The 12,225-nt window shown below is 41.6% G+C and overlaps 1 protein-coding gene across 5 annotated transcripts in view; it reads left to right on the top strand.

The window, feature by feature from the left end:
* The window catches only part of NPNT (nephronectin), a 61,334-nt gene extending 52,797 nt beyond the window's left edge, over positions 1-8,537 (top strand). For 4 of the 5 annotated variants that reach the window (XM_081876882.1, XM_081876883.1, XM_081876884.1 and 1 more), the window contains 4 exons: positions 2,065-2,160; positions 3,491-3,589; positions 5,406-5,662; positions 7,630-8,537. In XM_081876882.1, the coding sequence (XP_081733008.1) occupies positions 2,065-2,160; positions 3,491-3,589; positions 5,406-5,662; positions 7,630-7,725 (548 nt within the window). In that variant the 3' untranslated portion in view covers positions 7,726-8,537. Of the gene's footprint in view, positions 1-2,064; positions 2,161-3,490; positions 3,616-3,839; positions 4,821-5,405; positions 5,663-7,629 lie in introns of those variants that run through there. The other variant, XM_081876886.1, reaches the window with a different exon arrangement.
* The last annotated feature ends 3,688 nt before the right edge of the window (positions 8,538-12,225 follow it).

Genomic DNA, 12,225 nt, shown 5'->3' with positions numbered 1-12,225 from the left:
AAAGCGTTCAAGATTAAAAGGCAGAGTGAAAAATTGGTTTTAATTAGCCCTTCAAAATATTCTGTTCCCACTCCCTCCTCTCGGCACTCCTGTTTTCTAGAGATCTTTATTTACTTTTTGTTATTTTTTTGGAATTAATATGTTGCCCTAGCAGGCCAAGCATTTCCACCACAACTCCACCCTTCTGCCAAAGAATGCAGAAAACATCAAAATTACATTTAATGAACATAATAGGTTGAAATAAATGGGAAATTTAAACAGTTTCTCATTAGGATTTTTGTCACCTACTTTTAATTTATATGAATTGTGCATATTTTGGGAGATCTGTCACAGGATTCCCCATCCATCCTTAGTTATTGCAAAGTTAGAGTTATGTGTTCAGACGAATTAGTTCTGCCTTCAGTTTTAACAAAAATGTGTCTAAGGGGAGAAAGAGCTAAAAAAAATGAAGAGCAATGAAAGCTTTTATTAAATGAAGGCTAACTTGTATTAATACAATGGCTGTATTGTTTATTTGTCAACCTTATTTTGAAAGCCAAACATGCTGTGCAGAGATAATAAGGGGATAAAATGGCATTCAGATGTCATATAGAATAGTTTAAAAAAAATAAAACAATATGGCTAGATATCTATGATTATACAGTGGTACCTCTGGTTATGAACTTAATTCGTTCTGGGGGTCTGTTCTTAACTGGAAACTGTTCTTAACCTGAGGTACCACTTTAGGTAATGGGGCCTCCTGAGGTAAAGTTCTTAACCTGAGGTACTATTTCTGGATTAGCAGAGTCTGTAACCTGAAGTGTTTGTAACCTGCAGTATTTGTAACTCGAGATACCACCGTACAGCGGTCACAGTAAATCTTCTGGTACACAACTCATTTCTTTGAAGATGTGCAAGAAATAACTTTATTGGTTCTTTCCCCTGTTATATCCACTCAAGATACAAAGCAACAAGGCTCATGTGCAGAGTATATTCGATGAAAGCCATATCTCAAGTAGTATCCTTTGCAACATTCCTTCAGTTAGAATTCACATACACAAAAAGGCATTTGACCACATTTCTTCTCCATAGTTAAAGGTTTTAACCAGTTACGGTTGCATCCAGTGGGGCAATAAAACTACTAGCACAATTGCAAAGCTAAGCAGGGTCCAGGATGGTTTCAAAGTGGCTGAGGGACCGCATGTTGAGATTCCTGCATTGCAGGTGGTTGGTCAGTTTCAACAAGGAGTGGTTTAAAGCAGCCTTTTCCTTTGGGGACTGTGTTGATGTGGAGAGCATCCTCCACTTTGCCTTGGTGAACCAATACACACCTGACTTGTTTTTGTGAAGGAAGAGCCGTAGCTTAGTGGTAAACCCTTGCATGCGGACGGCCTGCGGTTTGATCCTTAGAATCTACGGGTAGGGCTGAGGGTGCCCCAGGATGCCTGAAACCCTAGAGAGCTACACCTAGTCAGTGTAGACAATCCTGATCTGTCCAGTGGTCTGATTCAGTACAGGGTTGCTTCCTATGATTCTTGCAACTAGATCCTGCACACAACTGGTTGGACACAAGCCAGCTGAATGCAGGCATTTCACATGATTTCTGCACACCTGGTAATCATGTGTACCTACTGGATTTGAAAGTGGGTCTTGTCTGCAAAAGGCTCATGACAAAATTGATTACTTTTTCTAAGATGCCACCGCTCTAAAAAGGTTGCATTGCAGTAGCAGCATCTCTGTGTTTGTAAATGCTGCCACGATAACAATTGCTATGTCAGGGATAGGAAAGGAGGAGAAGGAGACAGTAGAAGTTTTCTATGGGGCAAAGTCTGCTAAGTTCAAAACGTCGTTGAGCTTTTTCAACTTACCTTTGACAGAAACCAGATAAACGTTACTGTATAAGTTGTTGAGTGGGGGCTATAAATCCACATATGAAAGGCGATTAAATAGATTGAATTTTCCAGGAGCACAAAGCATTCCCTCCTTATTTATTTAATGTTAAAGTTGGAATTACTCAGTGGCCTACTTCCTTATCTACTGCATTCATTCCTTCTAAATAGCTTCCTTTTTTTTTCCTTCCCCCAGTTCCACGCCAGCCTGGAGTGAGCAATAATCTCTTTGAAACATTTGAAATTGAAAGAGGGATTAGTGCCGATGACGACGAAGTGAACGATGATCCAGGTGGCCATCACAGTTCTCACATCTTCTTTTAATTGTGTTTCTTGTTGGCTTATGGTGTGTGCGTGCAACTTTTTTCCTCGTTTCATTTGCAATGCGATCCTTGAGTCAACTGGCCTACAATCTGGCGCTGAGACACACCACCCTTCAGATCCGTTTACTTTAAACTCTGAGCCCTGATCGTGACTTGTCTCCCAGTCTGGTGCCCCTGCAGTCCTCAGCTCTTTTGTCCAGATTGTTAGTTAAATTCAGCTCCGGTCCTCCGAGCTGATACGGCTCATCTTGGCTTGAGCCCAGCAGAATAGTAAACACCCAGAGTCCGCAACGAAAGGATGAGGCAGGTATGGCTACATTGCTAAGCTTTATTACTAAGCTGTGCAGAGAGCATGCAAATATACATCTTGTCTCTGTGAGAAGCAGAGAGCAACTCCAACAAAGAAACGACAGTAAAAGGAAACAGGAAACCAGTAAACATCCCATCTCCCTTTCCCCTGGGAATCCAACAGTATCTGGACTGTGGAATGAAAACATAGTCCTGTGACTACCAGCAGCTGCTCAGTGAGGGAAACAGAAACCAACACAGATCACTGCCGGATACAGGGGTCATCATGACACTTTTTGGTGCCACCTATGAAAATGGACTAAGGAGCCCCTTAAGGTCCAAGGGTTTGAAGACACCTCTTTGCTGAATCTAAGCAGGACTGGTCAGTGCCTGGGCCACCTGGGAACCATACACATGTCACCTTGGATTCCATGAAGGGGGAAAAAATGAAATAAAATAGATAAAAGATTTTACCAGCAATCTCCAACTGATAGTAATACAGAGTGAATCTATGTTATAGGCTGCAGTTGATACTGCTATGTGTGTGCTGTATTTCCTTGCAGCAAACACAACTGTTGGGAAAAAACATAGTCACCATTAGTATTTGTGTTTGCCATAGAAATTATGGGCCACATTTACTAGCAATAAAAGTGCACTAGGGACAGTTCTTACAAAAAAACAAAAACAAAACACACTCACAATAGTGAAATTCCTTCCAGTAGCACCTAAAATCTGAAGAAGTGTGCATGCACACGAAAGCTCATACCAAGAACTAACTTAGTTGGTCTTTAAGGTGCTACTGGAAGGAATTTTTTTATTTTGTTTCCACAATAGTGAAGCCTTAATAAAATCCATAGGCCCAACTTTCTCTTTGCAGATCTGATTTGATCACTCTGCGCCCCCCCCCCCCCAACATTGGCTATAAATTCTAACCAACCAGCTTTAGGCTGAAAATTTCACCAGCTCCAACAGTCAAGACCTTACACTCTTTTTTTGACATTTGATCTGCAGGTGTTCTGGTTCACAGCTGTAACTTTGACGGTGGTCTGTGCGGGTGGATGAAGGAGAAAGACGATGATTTGCACTGGGAACCTGTGAAAGATGCCTCAGGTATTGCTTGATTTCCTTGGATTTAGGTAAAGATAAAGGGACCCCTGACCATTAGGTCCAGTCATGGATGACTCTGGAGTTGCAGTGCTCATCTTGCTTTATTGGCCGAGGGAGCCGGCGTCCAGCTTCCGGGTCATGTGGCCAGCATGATTACGCCACTTCTGGTGAACCAGAGCAGCACCCGGAAACGCCGTTTACCTTCCCGCCGGAGTGGTACCTATTTATCTACTTGCACTTTGACGTGATTTAGTTGAAGCCTATTTTATCACCAAAGTCTGAGGGGCAAGAAACAAGCCACACAGCCACACAGTTGTGTAGTTAGGTAATTTTCTACTCCAGACTTAAAGATTTTATGGAGAGGAGATAATGTGTTGGGCCGATTCCAGGTTATTTTGGGGGGATTCTTTAGTAGGAATTGACAGGTGTCAATTTCTTTTCCTTTCAGTTTCTCATTTTTTCTAGTCTTAATTTTGCTTTACCACATTTCATGGAATTTCCTTATGACAATTCACCACAATTTTAGTGTGCATTTCTCCTAAGATAATACTCAGGATATTTAAGCCCAGAAACATGTGGGTCTCTCATCTATTTGTTGCTACAAGCAGCTAGGCATTCACAGTAACTGGTGTCTCTGACATACAGGACACATCTAGCCAGTTCAGTAATGCTTAAAAGAGTATCATGTTTCAAAATAGGATGTTCTTTGAGATATACATCTGTACTGAAACTCTGCATGTGTATGTATAAGACTTGCTTACATGCATGGATTTCTCTTGCTGAATCAGGGAAATTGTTTTGTATGTTTGATTGTTTTTTTCTATTACCACTTTCACATAAAAACTATGTATCTTGTCATGAACTCCACACCCAACTTTGAAACACTTAATAAAATGAGATCAAAATAAAGAAATCCACATTAATGTTTATGTAGCATGAAGACTCATTCAGCAGAGTTTTGACTTCTTGCATGAAAGGCCCCATGAAATAAGTGATCGATACTACATGCTTTTTGATTTTGGCTCTTCTGAATGGTACCAGTCTTCTGGTTTTCATTTAGCAGCTGATGACTTTTGAACAGATAATATCCCAGAGAGGAAGGGGTGCATGAATGACTTCAAATGAATCCCACATGCTTGGCAGCAAGGGAGTGGACACTAGGGAGTACTGGGGTCTTATTCCATGTTTATTGGGTTTGGGGCAATTTTTACAAATATGGACATGCTGTTTATTTTTTAAAAAATGGGTGGGAATCCAAGACTGTAATCATATGCACATTTACTAGCGAGCAAGACTCAGAGAACTAAGTGAATCTCCCATGATGAGTTGTAGACAGTAAGTTCAGGCCATACATCCAAGCAACTGATATATGAACAATCTGAGTTAAGCAAGGGAGGATTGTCTAGTAAGTCTTAGATTATTAACACTGTTCTGTTGCTGCTGCTCTTTATTTGCGCAGCAAGAGAACTAAAGAATTATAGAAAGCCGGCATAAGTTCTGTTGACATGTGTCACACTAGGGTAAGTTACTCCTATTCCAAACTCCATTCAGAAGGAATTTGACTTACACTGCCTTTTTTGCTGGTTACATTATGCTGGGATTATCAGACTACAACCTTCCAGCCAGGTTAAAACGCTCAGAGTGCAAAGCGTTTCCAGTGAGGGGTTGTGACCTGTTCAGAGCACCAGACAGAGATTCCTAGATGGCCACATTTGGCCCCAAAGCCTGAAGTTTCCAACTTGTGCTTTAGTTTAAGCTTGATGACTATGAGCATTTTGAGTCAAACATTTTCTTTCTTTCTCTCTCTCTATTATTATAGGAGGACAGTATTTATCTGTCTCTGAACCCAAAGGAAAATCGGGACACGTTGCACGCTTGGTCCTTCCTCTTGGCCATTTAGGTCACTTTGGGGATCTGTGTCTGTCCTTCAGGCATAAAGTGTCTGGGATCCATTCTGGTTTACTTCAAGTCTTTGTGAGAAAGGCAGGGGCTCACGGACCAGCAGTTTGGGGAAGAAATGGCGGTCATGGCTGGAGGCAAACACAAATAAGTCTGCAAGGATCTGGCATCAAGAGTGTGAGTATCATTCTCGGGTGCATGAAAAAGGGAGTTCTTGAGAATGATATTATTCTTTATTAAACTCCACATGGGTTAAACTATTATGTTGTAAAATGTGGCTACTGGGTTTGAATCCCTGAGATTCCTGGGTATGGTTAATAATGATATAAAAAGTTAAAAATTAAGCTTTCCTTCCCAAACATAGAATGATTGCCATTCCCAGTTTGGTCACAGGAAACTGTGGCTTAACAAACCATGATGACTCCTCCATAGCCAGGTATGCAAGAGGAGAAGAAGGCAGAGGAGAGAGAACTCAACCATATCATACATTCATGCTGCAATAAACAGTGGTTTGTTGGTGTGCCTGTGCTTATAAGTAATTCAGGGTTTTCTTTTAGTTTTGCAGTGTTTCAGACCCTTTCGCTACTTTCATCCTTGTGATCACGTGGAGCTAAAAAAAATTAGATTATAACAAGAGCACATGGCTGCCTGTGGCCCATGTGTTATCCAGTCTCTCTTAATTACCATAGATGACAGCATTCCTGTTGTACTTCAAAAGCAGTCATCAACTTCCTCGCTGTTCGGAGAAAGCCATGTTGGCAGGAAGTAGAGATCTCCCTGAAACAGAATGTCTCCATTCGCTGTTGCCATTCAACAAGAGGCTTTGTCATAGTTAAGACCAAACTCAGGTTGCATGAGCTATGAAGATGGTGGCAGTTCTCACGGTTTCTGTAAGAGCAGGGATTGTATCAGTGCCTTTGGAGAGTTTGAGTTAGATGCATTGAGAAGACAGATGATCAGAACTGGAGTCATTGTTAGATTTTATCCATATTATTTTATTGATTTATTTATATACCACCTTCAGTTATAACAACAGCAGGGTGGTTCAAGACACGATAAAACAAATCAAATTTGTGTGTGTATAGATGCATGCACACACAAACCGCAACATCCATTAAGCAGCAAAACTGGCCTTAAAATAAACCTTGGTGAATTGGTGAAATGCAAACACTGTTGACACCTGCTTGATCAGGCCAAAGGTAATCTAATCCAGCATTTTCTGGAGTAGCCAACCTGATGCCTAGGGTTGGCATACAAGCTGGTTGTTGAGCCGCCTCTTCTTCTTCTTCTTCTTTGGAGGGGAGGCAAAATTGTTGACTTTTTTGTTGAGCTTTCTATGCAAAATCTCCAAAAAATAAAAAAGAAGATGTTTTGGAGTTATTTTTATGGAAATTCACCAAAAAACCCCCAACACTTCCAACATGGGTTGCCATACGACTGGGTTTTCCATGAGATTTTAACCAATTTTGGGGAATTCTGCCCAGCTGCTATTTCCAACACGCAAAACCCATATATGTCCGAGATATATGGCATCCCTGCTACAAGTACAGCAGCATTTTCTGCACTTAGGATTCTGAGCAGCTGGTATTCATAAGCATACTGGATTTGACATTTGAGAAAGTCCACTCTAGATACCACCAAGAAGGCCCTTCTCCATATGATCATGTGATGTATTTCTGCAGGATGTGGCATGATCAGGAGGACCTTTTCTGATTATCAAAGTGGTGCTGATCTATCTCTACCAGAGGCAGCTTCTAAGAAAATGCTATATAAGTCATATTTTTCTTTGCTTATTTTTTCTTAGGCTCATCAATATCACACATAAAGAATGACTTGAGAGTTCATTTTACTGTCAAAATACAGGTGGTGCAGTCTAACCTATGTGTTCATGGTAAAATAACCTCTTGTCTTTCACCGATACACACATTTTCCTACGCTGGGATGATAGCTGTGCTACAGTTTGGTTCATACGATAAACTTTCTATGTTACAGTTCACAATAGTGGGGGCTATTGGGTTGTTCTTTATTTTTATTATGTATTTTGTGGTTATATATCTTGATTTTATTTTGTGAACCGCCCTGAGACCCCTGGGTATCGGGCGGTACATAAATTTAATAAATAAATAAATACTTTTCTCCCCCAGGTTATTTTCAAAGGCGAGAAAGGAAAAGGAAGAAGTGGGGAAATTGGATTGGATGATGTGAGCTTGAGGAAAGGCCTGTGTTCTCAAGACCATTAGTGGTAATAGACAAACTGGTAAAAAGAACGTACTTACATTGCCCATGGCTTTTAGCGAAGAGAGATGGACTGACAATTGGTTCTCCCTTGCCTTTATGAAATCCCGGTGAACCTACATCTAAAAAAAAATGAACTTTCCATAAAGGACAAAGTAAGCTCAAGCCAATATTGGGGATTTTCATTAATAGTTATCCAGCTCACGTTTGCATATGTGATAAAGGCATAAATTCTGGATTATGGCTATGAATATCCTTCATGAAGAAGAACCAACTGTTCCTAGGATTCATCAAAAGGAGACTTCAGTACATACAGCAATTGCATTAATAGACTTCTGAGTGTTTCTCCATTTTGCTTTACTCTGCCATGGGACTGGTTCAGCTGTATAAATTGAAAATAACTCAGGAATAAACCTGAGCTGTTGTTCTACTGCCATCAACTTTTAAAGGAAAGAGAGTGTGTGTATGTGTATATATATATATATAATAGCATTTATTCTTTAGTTGTATCTTAATAACAAGAGACAGTTATTATAGAGTAGGCACTGCATCCCTTAATATTCGTAGTGCTGTGTTATGTATAAATGTGTATGGATATTAATGTATTTATATGTGTTGTGTATTTGCAGGATTTATTTGTAAGACTAAGTGGCAGCTGTGCACATTCAAGTTAGATTAGAGCACAGAAACCTACAATGATAGTCATGCAGTAAGTATTTACGACACAGGCTGCCATGTGCGGACAATTTTATAGGGTGGCAATGAACTTCACCTATAAGTAAATGTAATGATGAGTTGGGTGCTAGATTCACTGCAACAGTATTGAGTTACTCAAATCAATGGTCTCATGTCGGAAGGAAAGACACTCATAACTGCTGGCAACAGCGTTGAAAGGTGCTCTTGTGAATTTAATAGTCATGTCGCCAGGGAACATTTGGCCAGGTTCTAATGTCATTTCTCAGCAGCTATTAAAAGCCAAAAGAGCTCTCTTTGGGTCAGGAATTGGCCATCTTGAGCAAAAGACTATAGCAGCCGGCAGACTGGTTTCCAGCTATTGACTGTTCTACCATACTTTGCCCAGGGCAGCTTAAAAGGAAAATAAAAATGCAATAGTAAACACAATAGAATGATAATAAAACAAACCTCCAGTCAAAGAGAGATTCAAATGGCTTAAAAGAGTTAAAGATTGGAAAGATGAAGAAACCCGGGGAGGGTTTTTCATATGGCATCACAATAACGATAGCGAGATTTTCCCCAGAGGCCATTCCACAGGCAGGTCACCACCACCAAAAAGTCTCCCTCCCTCCCTGCCACTCACCTCACTCCGGCTCTCAGGGCCACTTGGAGCAGAGCTGCAGATCTAAGTCTTGGTGTATGGGCAGATGAATTATGGATATAGACAGTCCAACAGGTGCAAGATGCAGAGAACAAGTTTGATGTCCCTGCCCTTAAAGTCTTTACTCTAGTACGCAAGGATTTGTACATTTAAAGAATGCTTAGGTAGCTCAGTCATTGGTACAGCTAAGTACCATCCTAGCAGCGAACGATGCCATGAATGAAGCATACTGCCATTAGCAGTATACACAGATACCAGGATCTTTTCAACTTACTCCAAGGTTAATCCCAGCCCCCTGGAGTCACTATGCAGCTTTTTGAACACACCAAATGAGCCATTTATAGAAGTAATAATAATAATAATAATAATAATAATAATTTATTATTTGTACCCCGCCCATCTGGCTGGGTTTCCCCAGCCACTCTGGGCGGCTTCCATAAAAACCAGAAATACATTAAAATATCACAGATTAAAAACTTCCCTGAACAGGGCTGCCTTAAGATGTCTTCTGAATGTCAGGTAGTTATTTATCGCTTTGACATCTGATGGGAGGGCGTTCCACAAGGCGGGTGCCACTACCGAGAAGGCCCTCTGCCTGGTTCTAATAATGTCATTAGAGTTGGGCCAGAATAATGTTTATCTAGGCAGTTGATTTTTTTTTTTTTTAAATCGGTTAAAGTTGCAATTTTAAAGGTGTGCACAAAGGAGTTGAAAACTGCTGCTACTTGCACAGCTGAACAGGCAAGCTGTTTTTTAAAGTTTTGAATGCAGCTTGATTGTTCTGCCAGGCAACCTGTTGCAGCATTCCTGCTGTGAGCAAGACCCCTGTACCTCACCTGCACACATAACTTGGTAAGGTTTCTGTCTAAGTAAGTTTCGGAATCATTAAATACACATTGTTCGGTTTTATCTGGTTGGATTGGTGTGTGAAATGGGGTTTAAACGACAACCAATATTTTCAGAGTTTTCTTTCCACAGACCAAAACGCCATCCTTTTGTTTTATTTTTATTTATTTTTTAAAAAAAGAAGGTACAGCTGTGTTTGAATCTTGTACTATTATAGAGAAACTATATTGAAATGTAAAATGCAGATTAAGGGTAATGGGCAGAATCTTGCAAATTCATCATGTCAAATATCAGAGGAAAGGCATGGAATGTGGCTGTTTTATTGGTGCATTCATGCAATCTATTTAAGCTCCACTGGTTTCAATGGGATTTACTTGGCCATGGTTAATGTGTGCTGAATTTAGCCCAGTATTAGACCCAACTGCTTTTTGTTTCTATTTAAGCCAGTAACATGCAAGGTGAAACTAACTTAATGTCTCTTTTGCTGAAAGACAGAGTATATTCCACTACAGCCTTTTAGTGGCACATAGCTTGCCATCTGCCCAGCGGCAGAGGAAGCCGCTCGGACGCCTGGGACGGTGCACCCAGGGGTGGGGCAAGCCTCCCATAGGGGGCGGGGTGCACTGCTGGGCCCCCAGAGTCTGCCTGCCTCCTCCCACTCAGGCGCCCGAGGTCTCCTAGGAGAGACATGTGGCTTGGGCGTGCTGCAGGCCCTGCAGTGAGCACTGCCCGGCATTTTGTCATGCCCCCCCTCAGTGGTGACACCTGGGGCGGCCCACACCCACCGCACCCCCTTCTTCCGTCCCTGCATCTGCCACAATCTAGAATTCCTTAATCTGAAGTCTTGCATCCTGAGACTTTTGACTTTTCTCCCATTGTACAGCGTCTTCTCACAGTGCACTGAAATCTGATTTTGAAGCTATCCCAAGTTCCAAAAGATGTTTGGTTCCACAGAGCCAGGGAAGGCCTGCTCAACCAGTAGATAGAGCCAGGCAGTTGCCTCAGGCAGCAGATGCTGGGGGGGCGGTCAGGGTGGTGAGCAGCAGTGAGGTGTTAGAAGAAAAGTTAGAGATTCCAACCAAAGATCAGGAAGATCTTTAGGACAGTGTAAGCTGTTCGAAAGTTGAACAGTCTCCCTCAGGAACTGGTGGACTCTCCATCCTCGGGGGGTTTTAAGCAGCAGTTGGATGGCCGTCTATCATGGATGCTTTAGCTGAGATTCCTGCACTGCAGGCTGTTCGACTAGAAGACCCTTGGGGTCCTTCCGAATTCTACAATTCTATGATTAGCACATGGCCTGCCCTGCACTCCTAAACTAGCCCATTGCTCTCAGGTGCAGTGAAAGACACTGTCCCAACCATCAGCGTTGGCGCAAAATTCAGTTGCCGATCTGGTTAGCTTCTGTATCTGGAATGCGGCCATCATTTTGTTCCAAGAGGCTTTTTTCTTGCTCCCAGGGAGGAAAAGAAGAAGATGAAATTCAAAAGCTTATCAAGTGTTTTTTCTAGATTGTGGCCAAAGGTTTCCATATTGTTCATGGATTTTAGTGATATACTGGCAGTATTAAAGTGTGTATTTATCATGGGCCTGAATCATGTTGTATGATAGGACAGCAAGTGTTCACAAAACTTTTTTTTTGTAATCCTAAAAAAGTGTATGCTCTTAACATCTTTACTTGGTTCAAATTAGATTTTTGTGTGTGTTTGTGTGTGTACAGTTTTCATGATAATATCTTACAGGGCCTGGAGCTCCAGTGCAACCACCAAAAAGCGCATCCCAATTCAGTTTAATGGAAGAACTCTGCACTTACAGAGATGCCCTATCCATTGAACTGAATGGGATGCCTGCTCACATAGGAGACTTTCTGCATGTCAGAGTAGGCAGGACATTCAACACTGAGGACTTGGTATTTTAACCTTGATACAGCTCACCCAACATATTGTGCTTTGCTTTTTGCAATGGGCAAAAGCCGCTGAGTGTCTCCCATATAGAGAAAAGTCCCTGACAAAGACAAGGCTTGCTGCTTCCAATGGCTACAAATTGGCGTCACTTTATTCAGCTTAAGAGGATTTCAGTAAGGGTGGTTTTCCAAATCGCCAATCAGAAAAGTAGATGCATGAATTGTTTTCGCATCTGCTTACCGTGTTGCTGGTGCAATAACTACAGGGGGGAAGTCTTATATCTCTTTTTGTGGTGACATGCATGGGCACCAGATGTCATGAAAGCTCATGTAGTCACGGCTGGATGAGGGCGTGACTTCCCCTTATACTGTTAAAGCCAAGTTGCATGCACATCTTCAGTGGAACATAGGAAGCCGTCTAAT

The sequence above is a fragment of the Podarcis erhardii genome, assembly GCF_964252035.2.
Source record: "Podarcis erhardii genome assembly, chromosome: 9".
Classification (NCBI taxonomy): domain Eukaryota; kingdom Metazoa; phylum Chordata; class Lepidosauria; order Squamata; family Lacertidae; genus Podarcis; species Podarcis erhardii.
Note: the sequence above shows the minus strand (reverse complement) of the source record. Positions and strands in the feature narration are given on the sequence as shown.